At 33.1% G+C, this 25202-nt stretch overlaps 1 protein-coding gene across 1 annotated transcript; it reads right to left on the reverse strand.

Annotated features, from left to right (window-relative positions):
* Positions 1-7790: 7790 nt before the first annotated feature.
* Positions 7791-16750, reverse strand: LOC109809215 (CCT motif family protein). The gene is made up of 3 exons (XM_020372463.3): positions 15750-16750; positions 14300-14521; positions 7791-8346 (listed from the first exon to the last, which is right to left on the reverse strand). The coding sequence occupies exons 1-3, from the start codon at positions 16527-16529 to the stop codon at positions 8314-8316; spliced, it is 1035 nt and encodes a 344-aa protein (XP_020228052.1). The 5' UTR covers positions 16530-16750; the 3' UTR covers positions 7791-8313.
* Positions 16751-25202: the final 8452 nt, after the last annotated feature.

The following is a 25202-nucleotide window of genomic DNA, read 5'->3' on the forward strand; positions in this document are numbered from 1 at the left end:
GACTTGCTTAGGGCCTTCAAGGATAATTCTCGCGCCTCCACCTTTAGTGTTGGAGGACCCGTCGACGTGCAAGGTCCAAATTGGGTTTGCATCCGTAGAGGTCGGGGTGAGCTCGGCCACGAAATCTACTAGGCATTGAGCTTTAAGGGGTCCTCGGGATTTATATTTGATTCCAAATTCAGATAGCTCGACTGACCATGCGATCATGCGCCCCGCGAGTTCTGATTTTCTCAGTATCTATTTAATTGGGTAGTTCGTCTTTACGAAGACCTGGTGGCTTTGGAAGTAAGGTCGGAGATGTCAGGCGGAAGTGACTAGTGCCAATGCTAGCTTCTCAATCGTCTGGTACCTTCTTTCTATGTCTTGGAGAACTCGACTGATGAAGTATATGGGGATTTGTTCATCGTGGAGTTCTTGCACTATTACTGCACTGATGGCATCCTCTACTACGGCCAAGTAGAGAAAGAGGTCAGATCTGAATGGCGTGTAGGGTGACTTCGGGATTCAAGTTGCGGATCTGAATGGAGATGTCGGCTTGTTGAGTATTGTGCTGTAAATCGTCTTACTAGGGTATCAAAATTGTTGATCGATCCTGCTAGCAAATGGGTGTACTAGGCGAGTGCCGAGCCTTTCAATGAGGTCGGGAAAACTCGACACAGGATGGCATCGTCATTAGTGTATAGGTTGAGCTGTGTGACGTAGAGATCGACGTGCTCATCTGGGTCGGTGGTGCCGTCATACCGGTCGATATTTAAGGGCTTTCATCCGAAGGGGAGGGGTGTTTCCATAATGCCATCAATGAAGGGATAACGGTGGACGCTTGTCCGATGTGTTGGAGCCTGGGTTGGCGCGTTGCTGACTTCGTGGTCTGATCTATGTGTCAGCGTGCATGACCGATGCGTCATTGACCGATGAGTGGTTGTCCTGTGCATTGTCAGTGGTGGGGAAACCGACTGGTACTCCTCCTCGTGGTGGTTGCTTGGCTGAGGAGGTGGGTTTGGAGGTCGTTGATGGAGCTGGACGCAAATGCGCTCGTTCTCTGCCCGTAGCACTGCTAGATCGGCTTCATGTTGGGTGTGCATGTTCTCTAGGTCCGTAGTGTGTTATTGTCGCAGTTGGTCGACCTACTCAATTAATCGTTGCAGCGTCGCTTCTCCTTCCATTCTTGATACGTCTTGATCTTCCTCGTTTGTCACTCTTCTGTTATGCTTCAGGTGAAAACCATAAGATTGGCCAAAAAGAGAATTCTTGATCTGCCCCACGGTAGGCGCCAGATGTTCTCACCTGAGATCGGTCTAGGGGCGACCACTCCGATTAGATTGGTGAGCCTCACCTACTGGGTGAGTCAGTCGTGCCGAGATGAGAGTGGTACCTGCAAAAGAGACTTCGATGTTAAAGTTAGTCTTTGTGGATGTGTGAGTCTCTTATATAATACACTTACCTTGGTGTGAATTAGGGTTTTCTCCCTAGGCGAGAATAGAGTTGATCTAAGCCTATGATTGGTTGTGGCCCAATGGACTGTGGGCTTGCGTGTTAGCCAATTTCATATAGTGCTTGGATATCGAGCTCGGTCTTCGTGTCTGAGGTGGATAGTACAAGTTATGATAAATGTAACAAAGGTTGCTTTGATCCTCTATTGGTAGGATTGATGAATTGGTTATAGGTACATTTGGTAATTATATAATTCTAAGGTTACACATATAGTCCAAATGGGAGATTATTGGATTCTTAATTTAACATTAGCCTTACATATGAATAATTATATATTGAGGACCATCACTTAATGTTATGCCTAATTAAAGTGATCTAATAAAATATAATTAATTTGGACAATTATGCATTTGATAGAATATAGGACCTTTGATGTATAGTGACTAAAGGAAAATTCTATTTTGTGATTGATTAAAATTGAAATACCAAAAGACAACACTATAGTTGTCTATAAATAGATTAGGTCTCAACATCACAATAGATTTTTTTTTTTGACATCCCATTATCAAAAAGAAGCACATAGATTTTTTTAAAAAAATTCTTTCAAGGAAACACGTATTGATTTAGAAGGTTAAACCGCATTACTCGCTTATCACCATGAATTGAAATACACTTCTAAGTATGTTCTCTAATGGATTATGAGTTAACAAAAAATATATTAAAAAATATTATAAAACAAAGTTTATAATAATTATTTCACATACATGAGCAAATTTATGTTAGAAAAATATTAAATAATATTATAATGTGACTCATGTGAATTAAAAGCTTAAATGTGATTTAATAAAATAAAAGGACCTATTGGCAAATATGGGAAGTTACTATTTTCAAATCTTATAACCGCCGATAACCAACTTGATGGAAGTTGGTTGAATAAGAGGAATTTTTGGGTTCTATCTCTGCCATAGAAACGACTCTCGTTTTTGTCATCAAAGAAAGTGACACGAGGATATGAAGTATGGAAAGAGATAGATAAAGAAACGTGATTGAATAACTTATTCTCATTACGGTTGTCATGGATCAAGGTAAGTCTCTGTTACTATTATGAATGTATGTGAGAATCATAATTTCTAAAATCCTTATGCAGTAGATGTCTTGAATCATGAATGACATATGAAGGCTGCAATATACATGTGGTATCAGAGCTTTAGGTTGTTGAATTTATGATTCTCCATGAATAATGTTTTCCAATTTCATGAACCGTAATTTTAATTGGAAATTTATTGGAACAATTTTTCCCGCTGTACATACTGAGAATGAATTCGATTTTGGAAAATGTTATGAATTCAATTTCGAATGACCCTTGAATTTGTAATATGAATTATTGCATGAAACCATGTTCTGGGGACGAATTGGTCTTTCCCTAACTTTAAGATAAATCATGCTAAAGTAGCAACACCATGACTTTGGGTGCCGAATTAAAATAAGTTGATAAAAGTACGAAACATTAATGAAGTGTGCAACCCGAATGCTTTCCAATATGCAATCCACTTGATTTGAAATAAAATATTGCATTAAAAACAAATCCCGAATGCTTTCCTATATTCCCTGTCATGTCAATTTCAATTTGCATTTATAGCTTATGCGTATGGAAATGATGAAATTGAAATGGAATTGCCAAATTGTTTTCTTTATTATGAATTTTAATTTCAATTGGAAATTGTTTGGAATCATGCTATTATGTTTTCATTGTGCTTCTCGAGATTGTTTTCAATTTGGAATGTTTTGAAATGAATATCAAGAGAATACCCACTATTACAACATGTGTGTGTATTTTGCTTAAGATTGTATTTATTTTGGGATTAAATGTATGATAGATTTGTAATCACCAAAGTGGTCAAATCTTTATGTTTTAGTTAATTCCAAATTAATAACAAATTTTATTTCAATTACCTATAGAATGGATGCTAAATTATAAATTATTGATTTATGGGTTGATTGAAGTTTATTATTATAAGACATTTATGGATCACCCAAAGGTTGATTAATTGTTCTTATAATTAATGGATATGACTGTTGGTAGTGAGTATGCATTATTAGTTTTATTTATTTATCCAAAGATAATAAATATTTCTAATTAGTGCATATGTCTTGCCAAATAATGTTAATATTATTAGCATCATTATGTTTTGTGTATTAATGTATCACCCAAAGGAGAACATTAGTATGCATAGAATGCTTGTTTGTTATTTGAATTTGTATCGTATGTTTAATTTATGACTCAAAGTAATAATGTTAAGCATGTGTTAATTGCAGTATCTGTTCCTGTATCTTTGCATTCTCATGCTATGTCTGTTCCAATTTTTAATGGGTTGAATTTCTCTAATTGGAGCGAACAAGTCCAATTTCACTTAGGTGTTTTGGATCTTGATTTAGCTATTCAAGTTGAAAAACCTGCTGCTATTACTGATGATAGTAGCAATGAAGAGAAAACCCATTATAAGGCTTGGGAAAAATCAAACAGACTTAGCCTGATGTTTATGCGAATGAGCATAGCAAATAACATTAAGTCTGCTCTTCCCAAAACTGAAAGTGCAAAAGAGTTTATGAAATTTGTGGAAGAGCGCTCCCAAACTGCTGATAAGTCTCTTGCTGGGACATTAATGAGTACCTTAACCACCATGAAGTTTGATGGTTCTCGTACTATGAATGAACATGTCATTGAGATGACAAACATTGCAGCAAGACTTAAGTCTCTTGGAACGGAAACAGATGGAAAATATCCCTTATGCATCTGTTGTTGGGAGTTTGATGTATGCTCAAACATGTACAAGGCCAGATATTAGCTTTGCAGTTGGTATGCTTGGTAGATACCAAAGTAATCCAGGATTGGACCATTGGAAAGCTGCAAAGAAAGTCTTAAGATACTTGCAAGGGACAAAGGATCACATGCTTACTTATAAGAAATCTGATCATCTTGAAGTGATTGGATATACATATTCAGATTTTGCCGGTTGTATAGATACAAGAAAGTCTACATTTGGTTATGTGTATCTTTTAGCCGGAGGAGAAATTTCATGGAAGAGTGCGAAGCAGTCAGTCATTGTTGCATCCACTATGGAGGCTGAATTTGTGGCATGCTTTGAGGCCACAGTTCAGGCTAATTGGTTGCGGAATTTTATTTTGGGACTTGGAGTAGTTGACAGTATTGCCAGGCCGCTGAAAATTTATTGTGATAATTCCGCAACTGTTTTCTTTTCTAAAAACGACAAGTATTCCAAAGGTGTTAAGCATATGGAATTGAAATACTTTGCCGTTAAAGAAGAAGTTCAGAAACATAGAGTGTCAATAGAACATATTAGCACTAATCTTATGATTGCTGACCCTTTAACAAAAGGGTTACCGCCCAAAGTATTTACTGGCCATGTAGAGAATATGGGCATTTTGTCTACCAGTGAATGTTGAATGTTAATGTTGTTATTAATGCCTATTTGACACTCTGAGCTCATTTAATATGCAAGTTTCTGAAATTTGTGTTTTCTACTTTATGTATATGCATGCAAATTATGATGTGGAAAACATATTATGTGTTTATTAATGAAAGAGTGACTTTATGTTTGAACCCATTATGAACTTCTCATTTTACGGTCATATTAAGGAGAAGGATAATATAGTGGTACATGGAAGGAAATGTGTTGATTAAATGACATGTAACCGCCATGACTCTTATTATTTTTGTATCTTTAATTATGATTATGATGGAGCCAATTTATCTAAGGTCTTTAATGCGCATTATGATTTATGTAATTATTAAATCATGAAGTGTTATGAGATCACATGAGTCAAGTGGGAGAATGTTAGAAAAATATTAAATAATATTATAATGTGACTCATGTGAATTAAAAGCTTAAACGTGATTTAATAAAATAAAAGGACCTATTGGCAAATATGGGAAGTTACTATTTTCAAATCTTATAACCGCTGATAACCAACTTGATGGAAGTTGGTTGAATAAGAGGAATTTTTGGGTTCTATCTCTGCCATAGAAACGACTCTCGTTTTTGCCATCAAAGAAAGTGACACGAGGGTATGAAGTATGGAAAGAGATAGATAAAGAAACGTGATTGAATAACTTATTCTCATTACGGTTGTCATGGATCAAGGTAAGTCTCTCTTACTATTATGAATGTATGTGAGAATCATAATTTCTAAAATCCTTATGCAGTAGATGTCTTGAATCATGAATGACATATGAAGGCTGCAATATACAATTTAAACTCGGGACTTTGCCACATTTTCATCCACCGAAAATAACAAAGGTAAAATTCAAATTTTTTATATTTAAATTAGTATTTCTTTTCATCTAAACTTGTTTAATTATAAAAGAAATAGTTGTTAAAGTCACAGAACAAACCGGTCGCATATTATAGGTCTTAATAAACTTTTCCAACAATACTTGTTGAAGAAAAAAATAAGATAAAAATTTGAAAATAGCTAATATGAAAAAATCGCTGCAAGTTAACATATAAGTTAATTTTAACCCATAAAAAACTCATTTATTTTTCTTCATATTTATTTAGTTTTAAAAATATTTACTCTAAACAATCCCTATAACATGTTATTTCTTTTTTTATCATCAATTAAATATTTATTCGTATTTGTTTTATTATATTTCAACAATAATAAATTGATGATTTATTACTTTTCAAAATTTGTAGCGGATGGTATAATTCAGCTTAGGTTCAATTACTACTTTAATATATTGAGAAGCAAACCAGAAACTGAAGGTGTAATTAATTGGCTCAGCACTATTCCTAAAGAACAATGGACTCTTGCATGCAATAATGCTCAACGATAGGAAAACATGACTACCAACTTGGAAGAGACAATAAATTTCATTCTAGGGAAAACGAAATTTGCCAATATTTGTAATTATCATGTCTACTTATAAAAGATGCAATTCATTATTCATCTAGAGAGGGAAGGAAGTTGATACTAATCTCAGAGCTAACCAAGTTTGTATTAAAATAATAAATAAGATCATGAGAGATGTAGAATCTAATGCAAATAGTCATCTTGTCCTCGAGTTTAATCGTCCTAGTACACATTTTATAGTGCAAGAGACCATTAACTCAAGGGAAGAACGAGCAACTGGATCTTTCATAGTTAAACTAAAAGAGAAATGATGTGATCGTGACAAATTCCAAAAGTTACGCATGTCATGCTCACATGTTCTTGCTGCATGTAAGCATGTTTACCACCATTACACATCTTACATAGATACGGTATACACATTAGAATATGTTTTCAATATGTATAATGAATTATTTGGTGAACTGTCTAACAAATCTTACTAGTCAAAGTGTGACGAACTGCAAATCTTATCAAATCCAGGAAAGGTCATAAATAAAAAAGGTTGTCCGAAGTCATGCCAAATACACACTGAAATGGATATGATTAAATCAGAACAACCAAAAAGATGTTATGTGTAGGAATGTAAATCACTCTAAAAAAAATGACATTATCATCAAGGGAATTCAAATCTACAAATTTAAATGAACGATTTTTCATGACCTAGATCTCAATTTCAGTTGATTTTGTTATGTCTTTCATAAATATCATGTTTGATAATTTAAATTTATCTTTTCATACCAACATTTTTTATTTATAATACCAAATTTAAAATGTAATAAAAAAATATTACAATTTTTTAATAACAAATTTAATTATCTATAATTATTAATATACAATAAATATATTAAATAAATTATACTTATTTACAAATATAACAAATTAATTATTAAATTTTCTATATTTTTTAGATTAAATTTAAATAATCAATATAATTTTTAAATTTTAAATATAATTATAATATTACATATAAATTCTTAAAAATATTAAATTTAAATATTAAAAATCATATTCAAATTCTAAATTTTAAATTAAATTAAAATAATTTTAAAAATAGAAAACAAAATGAAAATGAAAAAAAAAATACCCCAGTTGAGAAATCAATTTTCCAACAATAAATTTCTCGTTGAGCTTAAAGAAATGGAGGCCCAAGTTGAGAAATTAATTCCCCCAATCGATTTCTCAGTTGAGTTGAAAACGATTTATTTGCGTAAATAATAACCACCCAGGTCATTTAAATAAATAAAAAAAATAGTATAATAAAAAATAAATAAATATTAAATATTTATAAATTAAAAAAAAAAAAAAAAAAAAAAAAAAAAAAAAAAAGTCTAACATTTTATACATTGTTGCTCTCTCCCCCTCTCTTTCTACTATTTACTTTCATTACTAAATAAACTCCTAAAATGGACTGAAAATAAAACTTTATTTACAATGGAACAAGACAATAAAGAATACTCATTCATACTTATTATCTTTATTTTATTTTTATGTCAAGATATATCAGTGGGACTTGTAGTCACACAACACACTTCCTCCTGCGTTGATGTCCGACTTAAGGTTCAATTCTGAGCCCCCACCCAGTATTTTAAGCTTCTTTGGATGTTTCAAATATTTAATTTTGGAGAGACATGTACAAGTCTTGAGAGCAACCTATACATTTGTTGTTGTACTTGTACAACATGCTTGACTGTTTCTAAAGCCTTGGATTGAGATCAAATTAACACATGCAAAACTTCGTCAAATTCATTCAATCAAAGGTCTAGAAACTGCCCCTTACATGTTGCGCCAGTACAGCAGTTGAACATAGCTTTCCATTGGGATTTTACATGGCATAATTCTATATCTACAACATTTGCATCAATAAATTAAGCACCCCAGCTATACCAGAAAGAGAAGACACGAAAAATTCTATTCCAACGCTGTAATATCACAACATTCTTATTATTAATCGTACGTGCCTATTTGCTTCTACACTTCTCCTTCCCTCTTCACAAACCGTCCCTGCAAAATGTACCCACAAAGAAATTCTTTTCAAAAAATTTTATTCAGCATGTGCAGAATGGGAATGACAAGTTTCAGATGTTCACAAACATGCAGACAAGCGCAGTACTAAATCCTTTCTAAGGAGTGTTAGATTATGAAAGGTTATTAGTTATTATTATGCATTGAGAGACATTATTATTATTGTGTAAAAACCAAACTTTTGAGGAGTTATTATTATTGTTATGTCTATTTAGTGTGTTAATTAAAATGTAACATAATGGTTAAGGTTTTATTATAATTAGAATATCAATGCATGTAGTTCGAATGACAAGAACAATAGAATCTCTTCTATTTTCTATAGACTCTTCTCTATTTTTATAATACTCTATTGCTGATACTGTAACGTCTTATCGGCTACCGTCAGCCAGCAAAAGATTTCTAATTTGTGTACTCGCTGCAGTAGTGCAGTTGAAGTGTTTCACAGGGTTGCAGTCAACTTACAAATGCTAGATGGCAAAGTAACCTGAGATAAACTACCCAGGGTAGGACTCGTGAACTTATAGTAGAACTGTTCCAACATGAACATTTGTATCCGCAACCTGAGATAAAATACCTAAGACACTACCAGATGGAAAGTGACAATCAAAGAAATTTATTGGTAAGGTGATGTTCATACATGCCGGAGTAAAGTAACAAAAAGAGGAAAGCCTAAAATTTGTTTTACTTTTTGTTGTACAAATAACATCTCTCCTCTCAAAATCGTTACTTTATCGACTAAACATCCCTCCCTCCAATCAAATCCCTATGAACATATTACATCTCTATGAATCTGAACACAACACTCAAATCTTGAAAAACATTCTCCTGGTGTGTGTATATATAGACTTGAGTATTGACGTGTGTAGGAAATCATGCATTGGCTAGTGAGATGTGGCTAAAATAAGTATATAAATGAGTAATCATCACTTTACAAAATTGGTTTTGCAATGTTAAGCTAGATCAAAAATCATATTATAAGATGTTACCAGAGCATATCGTAGCAAATATTGTTAGATTTATCATGTCATCCAGTCATCAAGTAACTATCAGACTAAACGCAAATGTCCAATATTGTAAACTTCACACATAGTGTTGAAAATCCTACATTAACTAGTCGTAAGGATAATCTTTACCCTACAAGTCAATTTGGTATCATTGAGTTAAACCTATAATCTACTTCCTTAATATAGCTAAAGAAGTGTCATTTCAAGTAACTTTCTACTAATTGCAACTCTTGAGAGCTTTAAACCTCTACCTTAAGACCAAGTAAGCATTAGTTTTGTTGGATGAGTTAAACCCAAACCCATATTATATTATGGATCAGAGCCAATCGTAATAATTGTTGTTGGGTCAATGGTATCATCTGTTATTTGTCCACTCACATGTTTAGTTCTGCAAACTTCACACATCATATTGGAGATCTCACATTAACTAGCAATATGGTTAAGTGAAGATAATTTCAACCTTACAAATTGATTTTGTAAGAATGAGTTAGATCTATAATTCATTTTCTTAACATGGTTAAAAAGTACCACTTTCTACTCAATGCAACTCTTAGAGCTCTCAACCTTTACCTTAAGACCAAGTGAGCCTAAATCCCAGCAGCTTGGACAACCATTTTTATCTAACACCTTGCCCTCCACCATTTTTCCACCTACATAGTCCATCTAGTCATACTCAACTATTGTATATATGAAACACATGAATTAGAATTTGATACTGTTAAAACAATTGTTTAATATATGTTGTACAGCTTTTATAAAGCTTTTTATGACCTTATCTTTCTTAGGGTATTTTAGGTCCATAGGCTGGAACCTTTTGTGATAGGTGTATCCATTTTGTTCTTTAATATATATATATATATATATGAAACAGCAACTGAGAAGCTCTCAGTTTGTTTTCTTTTTTGCCACAAATTCAAATCTAAGTTGGTATCAGAGCGGGTTCGATCCCGCTCTACCATCAGCCATTGCCGTTTGTCATCCGTTGCCGACCAAATTCTCCGATGATCTTAGGATTTGGTGTGCCTCGTTGAGCGCAACACAACCCTACTAGTTTCAAGGGAATTGGAGTCTCCATGCGCTCTCATGTGCCGCTCTAAGTTTTTATCCAGTAATGCGCATGTGAGACGCGCTGCCTTCTACTCATCAGAGTTTTGTCGCGCTGCCACCGCCATGTTCTTCCTCCTCTTCTGAGTCTGTTCCAACCCTCAATTTACTATTATGGGTGGCTGTTTGGATCGTGGTTACTATTCATCTCCATTTTCTTCCGCATCAGTTAAATGGCCTTCACAAGTCCTATTCTTCCTTTTTCTGGTACTACCACCATTACCACTACAAAACTAAATTGGAAAAACTATTTATATTGGTCTGCCTTGATGGAGCTATGGTTTCTTGGTCAAGGATATCATGACCATTTGGAGAAAGAAGTTAGTGTTATTCCTGCTAAACATAAATCTCAATGGAAAAAACTTGACTTCCAACCATGTGTTGTCCTATGGCAATCTGTTGAACCTAAGGTGTTAGAGATACTTAGGTCATTTAAGACATGTCATTCATTTTGAAAGGAAGCCCAAGATATTTATGCTAATGACATTCAACGTCTTTTTGATGCAACCCAGAGAGTAGCTTCTCTTAAACAGACCAGCCATGATATGATTTCACATGTAGCGAAGACTTGGGCTAGAATAGAAGAACTGAAAAGATTTGTTGTGGCTGGCTCATTGGAGGATGTCAACAAAAAACTTGATAAGTTATATATGGTTGGGGAGATACAATCCTCGCTGTTTTTTTTAATAAATAGGATGTCATCTTCCTCTCTCAAAAATCAGATTTCTCACTATCATTTTTTCAAATGATCCTTTATCTCATGTCTCTTTTCGGATGTTTGGTTGTACTTATTTTATTCATAATGTTAAACATTTTGCAAAGGCTATTAAATGTATTTTTCTAGGATACTCTCGTCTTCAAAAAGAATACAAATGTTACTCTCCAACTACCAAGAGGTATTATATGTCTGTTGATATTACCTTCTTTGAGGACACGCCTTTTTTCTCACCCTCCATAGACAATCATATTTCTGTTCAACAGGTTCTTCTTGTCCCATTCTTTGATCCAGTCATGATTCTCAATCCCATACTCATACTCATGATTCAGTTGAAGACTTTCATAATTTTGATCCTTACTCAACAAATTCCCATACCACGGGTCCTTCATCCTCCACGCCATCTCATGACTCCAATTCAAATTGGCTCATTGCTATTCAAAAAGCTAGTCGGTCTACTTGTAATCCTCATCCTATTTTTAATTTTTTGAATTATCACTGCTTGTCTCCTTCATACTTTTCCTTTGTTTTCTCTTTATCATCAACTATTGTTCCTAAAACTATCAATGAGGCACTTGATCATCCAGGATGGTGACAAGCCATGCCATGATTGATGAAATGCAGGCTCTTGCACACAATGGCACATGGGAGCTTGTCCCTCTACCTCCTGGAAAGAAAACTATCGGTTGTAGATGGGTCTATGCTGTTAAAGTTGGCCTTAGGGATGAAGTTGACTGCCTTAAAGCTCGGTTGGTAGCCAAGGGTTACACTCAAATTTATGGTCTTGATTATTGTGATACCTTCTCTCTTATGGCTAAGATCACCACGGTTTGGCTCTTCCTTGCTATGGTAGTTATTCGTCATTGGTCACTCCACCAGCTTGACATTAAAAATGCCTTCTTCCATGATGACCTTGAAGAGATTTATATGGAGCAATCTCCTAGGTTTATTGCTTAGAGAGAGTGTGGTTTAGTCTGTAAATTGCATCGATCTTTGTATGGATTGAAACAATCACCTTGAGCTTGATTTGGTAAATTCAATCACATTATGCAGATTTTTGATTGGAACAAAGTGAGGTAGATCATTCAATATTTTATTATCATTCTGCTGGAAAGTGTGTTTATTTAATGGTCTATGTTGATGATATAGTTATTACAGGAAATGATGCTACTAGAATTTCTCAACTAAAAGAGCACTTGTTCAGTCATTTTCAGACTAAAGACCTTGGTAGTCTAAGATACTTTCTTGGTATTGAAGTGGCTCAATCAAAGGAAGGTGTTGTAATTTCACAAAGGAATATGCTATTGATATTTTGAAGGAAACGGGTTTGCAAAATTGCAAGCCAATTGATAGTCCTACGGATTCAAATCAAAAGCTAATGATAGACTAAGGTGAGATTTTTCTAGACCCAGAGAGATACAGGAGGTTGATGGTAAAACTCATTTATCTCACTATTACGAGATTGGATATTTCATTTGCAGTTGGAGTTGTTAGTCAATTCATGCAAAATCCTCACATTAACCATTGGAATGTTGTGATTTGCATTGTCAGATATATTAAAAGGGCTTCAAGACAAGGATTGTTGTATGAGGACAAGGGAAATACTCAAATCTTGGGGTATTGTGATGCTGATTGAGCTGGCTGTCCCATAGACAAGAGATCCACCACAGGATATTGTGTTTATTGGAGGGAATATTATTCCTTGGAAAAGCAAGAAACAAAGTGTTGTTGTCCGATCTAATGCGAAGACTGAATATTGATCTATGATTTTGGCTACTTGTGAACTTATGTGTATTAAACAACTTCTTCAAGAGTTAAAATTTTGTGAAGTTAAACAAATGAAGTTATATTATGATAATCAGATAGCCTTTCATATTGCTTCCAATCTAGTGTTTCATGAGAGAACCAAACATATAGAGATTGATTGTCATTTCATTCGAGAGAAACTGTTGTCCAAGGAACTTATCACAGAGTTTATCAGCTCGAATGACCAACTTGCAAATATTCTAACCAAGTATTTAAGAGGACCTAAGATTCAATTTATATGCTCAAAGCTTGGTGCATACAATTTCTATGCTCCAGTTTGAGAGGGAGTGTTAAAACAATTGTTTAATATATGTTGTACAACTTTTATAAAGTTGTTTTTGGCCCTATCAGTCTTAAGGTAATTTAGGTCCATAGGCTGGAACCTTTTCTGATAGGTGTATCCATTTTGTTCTTTCATATATATATATATATAGGGGGTTATAATAACACCGATGTAACTTTTACTAAGTATTACAGCACTCACTAACTTTATATTAAATGTGAATTTTGTAAATCCAACCGTTAGATTAAAAGTTCTTTACTCTTAGATCATATATACAAAATTTTATATCAATCCAAGATAATTTACTACTTCATTCTTATAAAATAAAATTGACGTAATATATACATTTTAAAATATATTAAAATATAAACATTTTGATCACCTTCAAGTTGTTATTCAATTTTAACAAAATTTGGTATAAACATATAAAGTGATATAAACTTTCAATCTAACGGTTGGATTTACAAATTCACATTTAATATAAAGTTATTGAACAATATAATAATTAATAAAAATTATACCAGTATAATTATAACGCTCCTTTTATATATATATATATATGAAACAGTAATTGAGAAGCTCTCAGTTTTTTTCCTTTTCATTTTTGGCCACAAATTCAAAATTCAAATCTAAGTGATACATTTACCTTATTTGTTTAATAGCTAGTTAGCTACCACTTGGCATTAGTACATCACATGGTATGTAGTCTATAAGATAGGAAACTTGGTAAAAGAATTTTCATATTCATTAAAGAGAAAAACAAATGAACTTTTTTTTTTTTTCCAAAATAAAAATGTGCAGCATGCTAGCCTACACATGAACGTTTAGAGGTGTTTATAATTACTTGGAAACTTGGTTGGCAAGAACAAGAAGTTGATACAAGTTTTGTACATTACTAATTTCTTTAACTTAAGCACAAACTTATTCATTAGCCGCATGAAGTTCCTGAGAAATGGAACACAGAAGCAAGCAAGTATCACTGGCATAGTAACAAAGAAAGAGGAAATAGTCAAATAGTACCTTCATCCTGGGTCGTTTCTCAGCATTGAGCTTGCGAACTTCGTAACGGATCTTCTTTGAGAAGAGCCTGCTTTGCCTCTTTTCCTTGTATCTCTGCACACTTGCCTCTCTCTGCCCCAGCTTCCAATAACCCGTTTCTTCCTTCACCTTGTTGGCCCCACAAATTTCAGGAACACTCCATGCGTTCCCAACACTACCACTCCCCCAACCTTCCCATGCAACCTATCCAAAAAGCAATTAACCTCGTCAAACACCCCCGCAGTCAGAGAGTGAGACCATCACATCACAGTTATGTGTGTGAGCATAATTCCAACCTAAACAGTTAAACATTTTTCTAGTCTCTGGTCAACCTCTACCTTTCTGACATTTAATTATTATTCATTAATGATGATTGATAAAAAAAAAATTGAACAGTGTCCAACCCCTCCCACTACTCAATCCAATGCTGCCAAATCTGGTCAAAAAACAAAAAGCTACTAGTACTATACAACATACCTCAATATTCAATAAATATTCTAATCGGAACACACCCTTTGCCAAAAAGTTAACCCAAAACGATTATCAATATCAATGTCAAAACGATCCCCGGATAACTACAAAACTCGACCAAGGCACAATCCGACACACAATAAACAAATAAACAACTCCAATTCAGACACGCCCACCAAATCTTATACAAAAATCAATGACATAATCTAACATGACCCACCCTCATTTTTTTATTCTCAGTCAATGACGTCCCAAACTATAATCTTCAGATCTAACATAAATTACATGCTTTCACTAGGTCGGTGCCCATTCTCACAAGTAATAAAGTATTCAAATAAATAAAATAAATAAAGAATAAATAATTTTTTTCATTCCAGCAAAATTGCTATTAATTTTTTGTGCCCCGAATCTTGAAACTTCCATTTTTCGTCCTGTAGTTTTTTAAATACACAAATTTTCATCCGCGAGTCTAACTCCAATGATCTGTCCAAGAGGCGACAAAATATACGTAATCTACAACTAGAATGTAATTAAAGTTCAATTGAGAAACAAAAACTTGGGCATTTGAAAAATACAAGACCAAAACCGAAAGGGTTTTTAAAATAAGGAACAAAAACAACCATTAACCCGTAGAAAAGGACAAGACTCACATGTGTTTCATAGTTTTCACTTTTTAATCATAATTAGTTAAAGTTTAACGCTCGGAGGTTTCCCGTGTTCTCGCAATGGTAGGCATGATATCGTCTACTTAGATCTAAAATCTCGTGATTTTTGCTTTGAATAATCTTTCAAAAGCCTCTAACCGACTTTGAGTATTTATAAATCAAAGATTTAGATTCTATGTCATAGTAAAAGTGTAATTAAATTTTAATTAAAATAATATTAAAAATATTCATAGATTAAGATGTAAAAAAAATTAAGGTGATAAAAGAATGAAGCGAGAGTGAAAGGAAAAAATTACATGGGGGACGAAGGCATTATGAATGACGAGACCAGTGAGAAAGTCAGGCACAGTCTGTGGGGCCTCTTCCCCGGCGACATAGAGGGAGCCTTTATCAGACCAAGCATTCAATATCCCTTCGTGATCCAGCTTCAAGGACAACAACCCAGACGACGTCGTTTTCCCCGTGACGCAATAACTCGTCACCTCCTCCATCACCTCCTTCTTCTCCTCCACCACCTCCGAGTAACACACCCACCTCTCCTCACTCCCCTCCTCGCTCTCCCTCCGCCGCATCGCCTTCCTCACCAGCCAGTTCCCCGCGTCCTCCGCCGGACACGTCAGCGCCGACAGCGACCCCTCCTCCTCCGACGGAGACGTCGTCGTCGTCGTCGACTCGTCCTCCAGCAGCCCGTTCAGGCTCCCGCCCCCGTCCGAGCTGAACAACAGCGCCACGTTCTGCTCCTCCTGCATGTCGTGACTCTCCGGATGCAGAGGGAAGAGATTCAGCTGCGGCTGCGGGCCTTCGCCCTGGGCCTGGACCTGGGCCTTGGGCTTGGGCTGGGCCGCGTTTTTATTAGACTCGGACAGCTGAAGACGCAGGCTTACGAACTTGGGCTTCCTCGTCTTCGTCCTGTTCCCGCGCTTAAGCGGCTTAAGAGACGAAGACGAGGAAGAAGAACCCGAACCCGAGGGCGAAGAGAAATACTTTCTGTTCTGTTTTCGCGTCCTCTTCATGTTCACGACAGAGGCTGCTTGAATGTCCGAGGAAGAAGAAGAGGAACTGTTCTTGTTGCACATCACCGGGTGAACGCGAGCACACACGATCACGATCACGATCACACTCACACTCACACTCACACGCTCTTTCTTTGTTGGAGTTTCGGTTTCTCACTCTAACAATGGGGGGAAGAAAAGCTAGCAAAAAGGTTAGGACTTTTCGTGGGGTGGGACACGGACGCATCAAGGGATGATGTGACGTGTTGCCTGTATGACACGTGGAGCTCTCTCATTGGTGGAGTCAGTGGATTCCAATGTTATCTGGATTTCGTTTTTGGAAGAGATGAGGTGATAGATTGGGTTTGGAGGGAATTGGTGCAAGTGTTAAAAAGTTTTAGCGTACTCTAGATTACCCTCTCCTAATGTTAATTATTATTATTTTACTTTTTTTCCTGTGTTCAAAACAGAGGAAACAACTCTTGGAAAAATCTGGAGATACACGTGGCAGAATACTTCATATGCCAATTGCAATTTTATTAGATAAATAAGATCTATTGTACTAAAATATGAGCTACGAAAATAATTTTAGATAAAAATATTTATATTTTCTTTGCTTAATTTTATTTATTGGTATGCGTAACTTTTTAATTATTGTAGAATTCTATTTGTATCGATTTTCTTTTGCTTAGTATATCACTTGTTTCGTTAAAGAGGAGCGTCAATTTAATAATCCTGTAATATTCACGTGATGTTTGAGTTTACAACTAATTAAAATATTTACAGTTAGAAGGAGTTGCGAATGGTGATTACGTGATTAAATTACTCTATATTACTTAGACTTTACGTCAATTTATTATATTTTAAATGGGAAGTTTATTAGAAAATAGTCGTTGAAAAGTTGAAGTGAGTTATGTATTTAGGACTTAGGAGAGTAAATTATTATGTATGTATATTGAGATGCCATTATCTCCAACGAACTGTTTCTGTTGTCATTATTAATTTGTAATTGATGGAGGAGGGTGAGACAGTCATATGAATTGAATTGAATAGAATAATAAACATTGGTAAATGAATTTGTTTGCATGCAATTAGTGGAGAAACTGAGAAAGAGTAGTGACCAGAGTTGCACGAGAAAGTGCACGGTGGGACCCACCACCCTTCGCTTTTTCTTCGCTTTTGGTCTGCCGTGGGAACCCCTCTGCCCCGTGTACAAAAACAACACCTATGTGTCACAACGCAACTCACCGAGTATCTTTCGTAGGGTTTTCTTATAATTCAATTTAAATAGTTACTATATTAGTATATTATAAGTAAACAATTATTTATGTGTGAATAATTTTTTTCTTATTGTGAAGAGAAAATAGAAATCAAATTTCATTTGGCAAATAAAATTAGTTATAACGTAAAATATATATATCCAATGAGGGATCCACGGTAATGGAGATAGTTGCTCCACTAAAAAAATTTTCATTTTATTTTTCATATTAAATATTAATTATTTTGTAAAATATATATTATTAATTATATTTTAATTATTTTATTATATTTAATATAATAAAATATATTAATATTTTATTTTATTATTTAATTACTTTCACTCTGATAAAATTATCTTAATTTTTTATGAAGAAAAAATTTACTTTCCAAATTCTTAATATATTTAATATATAGATCAAGTATACAATTTTTTAAAAGATAAAAATAAATTTTTCTATATCAAATTTTTAAAAATTTAACTATTAAATTAAATGTTCTTAATATATAGATCAAGTATACAATTTTTTAAAAGATAAAAATAAAAATTATATGATACTTTGTTGGATAGATTCAAAATAACATATAAAATATTTTTTATGATTATCTATCAATTTAAATTAATGAAACGGGGTATCAAATAATTTTTAATTTTTGAAAAATTTTATAAATTTGATCTATATATTAAAGACTTCTAATTGAATGGTTGAATACTTGATATAAAACATGTATTATTGAGTGAAGTAAGTCTATCAAAATTTACTCTTGGAATAAGTAGATTCCTTCTTATTTTTTCATTATTGTAATATACTATATTTTTAAACTAAAAGATTTATTACTTCTTTACTCATTAAAGGTGTCATAATTTAGTTTATTGATGTAGGTTATTTTTTAATTTTTATTTTATTCTTTAACCGTTTGATCATGTATGTGCATATTGTATGTTGGGAGGAGACAATCCACATCAAGAGGAATGAGAGCAATTATCACACAATTTTTTTTAACTTAAACATATTTAAATAAAGACATTTATTCTTATAAAAAAATATTACATACATAAAATATTTTTGTTTTAAATGAGTGTAGAAATTTAGAAAATTAAAATAAAATAAATTAATAATTTTATTATTTTTATCTTATTAATTTTTATCATTTTATTCCTCTAATATTAAATAAGTCAAAAAAATTATAAAATGACACTTAAATATAATCTCAAATAAAAAGAGAAAAAGGATAAATTATCACTCTATTTATAGGATAATTATAATTTATTAAAATAAAATATTTTAAAATTTTATTATAAAAACATATTTTTCAAAAAAAAATTATTAAACTTTTTAATAAAAAATATATAAAATATTTTATTACCCACACTTAACAAATTTTCTAAATATGTCATTTTATATATGAATTCATCATTATCAATATATATCACACTTCCAACCAAAAATATATATATAAATAAGGAATACAGATTGGTCTACGTCAGTTGACGGCAAATTATTAATTTATCACAATGAATAATATTCGTGGGAGTTCCATCTAAAAATGTCACCATATATAGTTTCTTATAAATATTGAATGTATTATATAATTTATATTTAGGACTAGTTTATTAATGTTTAATACTGATTTTTCAATATTTTGTATTTTGATATCAAAATTAATTCCTCCTTTTGTCTCATAGTGAGGAACGAATTAAGGGGATAAGTTTGAACTTAATTTACTACAAACAATGGATTTTAGTTAACACTTTCATTAATATAATTAGAAGATGATTCATAATTTTAAGCATGTATTTTCATTGCAAAGAATGCAAATGCAAATATAGAAGAAGAAGAAGAACAAAAAGAAATAATAATAAAGCAATTATTTTATTAGATACAAAAAACTAATTACAATAGAATCACTAATGGTGTGTTTGGATGAAGGATTTTATAAATTCAAGGAATTTTAAATCCTTAGTATTTGAATTACTTTGATTTCAATTTCTATCATTCTTAAAATATTTTGTTTAGATAAATCAATTCAAATTTTTAAATTTTAAATTGTTAAGATGGATATAATAATTTGGTTCTACCATGGTAAAATTGATTTTAAAAATATATTTATATGTTGAGATTTTTAAATTAAATTTCATAAAAATAAATATTAGCTAATTTTTAAATATTTAATAATTTTAAAAATTAATATTAGATAATATTTAATAATTTTAAAAATATTTTTGAATATTTAATAATTAAAAGAATGAAGAGATAAGATAAAATATATAGGTGAAATAAGAAAAACAAATATGAGGAATTTCAAATTCTTAAATTTTTTGGAGAATTTGAAATTTTACTATTTTAAGGAATTTCACAAATGTTTGAATTTCAAATTCTTTGTAAATTCCTCATCCAAACAAAACATTTCACCTTAAGGAATTTGAAATTCTTCAAATAAATGAATTACCCTATATAAATTCCCCATCCAAACACACCATAAGGGAATATGAATGCAACAAATAAGAGAAGACTAAATTACCCCTAGTAAAACAATACAAAGCACAAGAGTCCATTAGGCCTATTACCTAACATCCCCCCTCAAACTTGAGATGTGTCTGTAATAAGTATCGAGAGTTTGGTAGTTAAGAAACAAAATTGCTTAGGAGAGTGATTTTGTGAACAAGTCAGCAATCTACATAGAAAAAGAGAGAAATGGTAAGGTAATGGCCCCTACATATAGTGTTTCCTAGTGAAATGACAATCAATTTCAATGTTCTTGGTGCACTTATGAAAGACCAAATTATGAGTGATTTGAATAACACTCTTATTATCACAATACATAAGAGTTGGTGTAGAAAAGGAAACACCCATAAAGTTAAGTGGCCATCTCAACCAAAAAATTTCTACAATAGTGGAAGTCATGGCATGATAATGAACTTCTATAGAAAAATGAGAAACAACAGCTTATTTCTTGCTCTTCTAAGAAATAAGAGAATTCTCCCACAAAGAAGTAAAAACTTGTTTTAGACTTACGATTAGTGGAATCACCCAGCTCCTCCCCAAATCACCATTTAAATAAGCACACAAGTCTAATGAAGAGGAGGAAGACAAAATAAGACTTTGAAATTAGGTGCCTCGAAGATAATGAAGAATGTGAAGAACAATTGCTTAGTGCTTAGTGAACTATAGTAGGAAAATCAATAAAGTGACTGACAATGTGCACAACATAAGCAATGTTGGATTTAGTAATTATAAGATACACCAAGCTGCCAACAAGAGTGCAATACAAAGTGGGGTCTGACAAAGGGATACTATCAAAAGAAGTATATCGTGCATTATGCTCAATAGGAGTATCTTGTATGTGAGTGTCAAAGTAACGTGTTTGATCAAGAATGTTAGTAATGTGCTTAAATTGAGAAAAAAAGATAACCTTTGCAAGAGTAAGCAATTTCAATCCCTAAAAAGTAACAGAAGTTGCCCAAATCTTTCATCTAAAATTGTTAAGCCAATTGCAATTTTGATTTCATTATCCCATCAACATCATCCCCAGTTATGATCATGTCATCAACATACAAGGAGAGCAATATACGACCATGAGAAGTACATTGAACAAATAATGTTGAATCATGAGGGCTAGAGTGGAAGCCAAGAGATGCAATTAAAATGAAGAACTTCTTAAACTAATCTTTGGGAGCTTGTTTGAGACCATATTGGGATTTCTTCAACTTACAAATTGTGGGGAAAGGATAAACACTAGAAAGGAGTTGAATAGTGTGTATAAAAAAACTCACTTTTTCTTAATAAAGTAGTAACACTAGTTACATGGAGTGCAAAGAGAAATCAGACAAAACATTGGGTATTTTTATACTAGTTCGTCTCAATCATCGAGACTATGTCCAATTCTCAATCCAACAAGATTGAGTTTCATTATCTTTCAACAAAGATATAAGTATTCTTTCGATAAGCCACTTCTGGCTCAACCCTAAATATTCTTTGACTTGCTTCTTTAAGCAACTATCCAATTATTCTTTTTACAATAAGCCTTTCCAAGCTTAACAACCAAGTATTTTTTTCAGACAAGGCACTCCAAACTCAACCAAGTATTATTTTACAAACAAGTCTCTTCAAACTCAACCTTATAACAATGGTTATAAAGGTTACAAAGATGTTATTTCGTTTCACTTAGACATTATACAACCAAAATAGTACAATAAGTTTTTTACAAGAAAGAATGAAGTTTATACACAAGTATAATTTACAAAGTGTGTCTCTTTGTGTATATGTATTATTTGTATGTATGTGTCTTCTTTTTTAGCTTCAAATCTTCTTATATAATAGCTTTAAAAAAGATCATTGCAACACTTTGAGTCCAACTCATAAGTTTCATTCATTTGTCTTCAACATCTTTCCTTGTAACAAGAGGTAACCATTGGTTCATTTAATGCAAACATTAAATGTATTTCACCAAATGGTACCTCTTATCTAATCAAGGAAACTACTTATCATTTTTTCATACCAAATGAAGATTGTAGAAGCAATGTTAGTGCAAAGCATCAATAATAGTGTCTTTCTTTGATTTTCTCCATGATTTTAGGGATCTTCATCCTTGATTCTAATAGAAAACATAATCTTATTCTCTTTAATATATTTGTGAGTTCCAAGATGACTCTGTAGTTTGATCTATTAAGGAATAAAGTATTCAAATGAATTTTGTCGTTAGTCTCAATAAATATTGAACATTTAATGTATATGAGACATATTCTATGTTTCGTCTTATTCAAATCATCTTGCAGACAATTTGCATCTTACATTTTGTTTGATAATAATTTTTGAAGACATTTTCTCTTGTAAAAATGTTTCATTTGTTAACATTAAAATTCCAAATCTTAAGAAACCCAAGATCGTCTTTTGACTTAACATTTTCCTTCTTTTTATGGTGGCAAACACGTTTTTGAATTTTTGAAATGTCCATTTTTCTTTGTCTTAGAAAATATTTTTGCTTTGGTAAGAAGAAATGATTTTTTCAATTTCAGCAAGTCTTTAAACTTTTTGAAATGCTTTCATCTTTCAAAAGATATTTTTCTTAAAAGGCGTTTTGACTTTTAACTTTTGGAATGCTTTCCAATTTCCCTTTAAGATACTTTTCTTAAGAAGGACATAGGTGATTTGGGATCGTTTTATCATAATGATGTAAGATACACATCTAAGGCGTCGTAAGATCATTCAAGAAAATTGATTTTTACAAGTACATCCTTTAAAGACATGTATTTTCTTGCATTTTCTTAGTTCTATCATCATTCGATATGACATTTGAGACAGACTAAGGCATCATAACATAGCAACAAGAATGATGTTCAATTTTATTCTTAGAGCATGTCAGACTAAGTGTGCATACAAATCATATAAGTTCTAGACTTAGCATTTCAGAGATTTTAGAGCTAAAACAAATCATACAGGAGGATTTTATATATGGCAGAAGATTCTTGTTTTATTTATTTCTTATCATGCATATCAGATCATATGAGTAATATAGCATGTATATATAACATAGGTGTTATATGTAATGCATAAGAGACTCCCCCTGAAAACATATATGATCTGAAGAATATAACTTGCATAAAATAGATAATATGTAAGACTTGAAATATCACTCTTTTTAATAAAATGGTTACCTTTAGAGTAAAGAAATTACAAAATTTTTCACATTAGAGCAAAAAAAAAAACTATAAAATTGTTCAAAAATTTCAAGACTTGAAATTTCAAAAACTTTAATTAATCCCTATTTTGGCACCAGTAAAAGCTAAGCAAAGTCTAGTCATCCTCCTTGTTAGAGCTCAGATTAAGGTTAAGGCGAGATAGTAGCTTATTGAATTTACATTCATAATGTGTTTTCCTCCTCAAAGTGTAGTGTAGAGCTCGATAAAGGCCAACGAACACTTTGTTGCAATCCTCTTCAATGGTGAGTGGAAGGGAATATGGAGTAGTTGGAGGTGAAGAAGTAGGTGGTAGAGCAGAAGGGCCTGATTGATCTGGCATGGGAAACCTAATCAATCTCATATATAAAAAATTATATTACCAAGTAGAAATATATGAAATGTAACATCATAAGGGGAATAATAGCAATAAAGCTTGCATTTTATAGGAAGAACATTGAAGTTGGTTGGTTGAGTCCTAGAAGGGAGAGGGTAGACAAGAAAACATCTTCCTTTGGCTGGTGGAAAGCATTCAGGCTTAGTACCTATAGGAAAAGGATGTTGTGAGGTATGATGGCGTGCGTAGCACTCATGGCATTTGTCAAGGTCATATTGGGGAATCTTCTCCTTGCCCTTACAAACGAAGTGAACTGTAGCCTTGGCGACATAATCCTACGTGTAAAACTTTGTCCAAGGTTGAATCATCCATAGCTTGTATAGCTCTCCAAGCATGAAGGAAAGGTTGTGAGAAGTGCATTCAATGCTTAACTCCATAGTATATCTTGTAGTTTACATATTCTACATTTTATTTTACTACTACTTGACAATATGCATGGTCTAACCATCCAGCCAAGGAGGGTGATTCAAATAAATCTCCCTTCTAACTAGTTGCATCTCAATAGTGGGATGAATAGAAATGTCATGTGCATGGCCTCATACTCCTAGAAATTGAAGAACTTAGATATTCTATTGTAGTCAAAGGTTGAAGGATGCCAGTCATCATCAATAGTCATTTCTTCCTTTAGGTGCTCCAATTCTCAAGCTTCTTTAGAGTTTATCCTATCATCATTAGGCTTTACTTGATCAAAGGGTGGCACAATAAAGGTGTCAACATTCAAAGGAATAACATGAAAAATGACCTATATTGACAATGTCATCAATTCTTGCACATATATTTTCCACTAAAGTTAGGGACTGTGGTATAGATTTGATGACAAACAAACCAGGCAGGTCAGAATTCTTAGCTTCAACATCAACCTTATCAGTGAAGGTCCCCCTTAGATAAAACATGGGGTTTCACCTTAACTTGTGCTTAGGGTTCCTCTTGAATCTAAGGCATAAGTGCCTCCTACACCTTATGTTCATTTGTCTAAGGCTCCTCTTGAGTTAGAGTATGTGTTGGTGCTTGAGTTTGAGAGGTAGACTATTGGCACAATGGTTAATTATGGGTTGCCTCAAGCTGTTGGGCCTCTAAGGTAATTCGAGCAGTGTTTATCAAGGCTTGTTGCTTTACCTCCTCAATAGAATAAACCTTGGGATGCTTCATAGCTTGTTCCTTGTCTGAGTCACTTGGAGCAAGGGTATCTCTTGGGCCATGCACAAAGCGTCGCTTATTGGTAGGTGGAGGTTGAAGAGTGGTTGTGTGAGGTGGCTAAGGTTGAGGTTAAGGTGGTTGTGGTTGAGTTTTGGGTTTTGGTTAGGATGCTTGGACAGATGATGATCTAGGTGGTTGTTTACATGGTGTACTGGGAGTTGGGAAATGATTTATACATTAAATGTTGAGATTTTGTGGGTCAGACAGTGGATGAAAAGCTCATTATCGA

Source organism: Cajanus cajan, chromosome 4, assembly GCF_000230855.2.
Source record: "Cajanus cajan strain Asha chromosome 4, NIPB_CcT2T_4, whole genome shotgun sequence".
In the NCBI taxonomy this organism is placed as follows: Eukaryota; Viridiplantae; Streptophyta; class Magnoliopsida; order Fabales; family Fabaceae; genus Cajanus; species Cajanus cajan.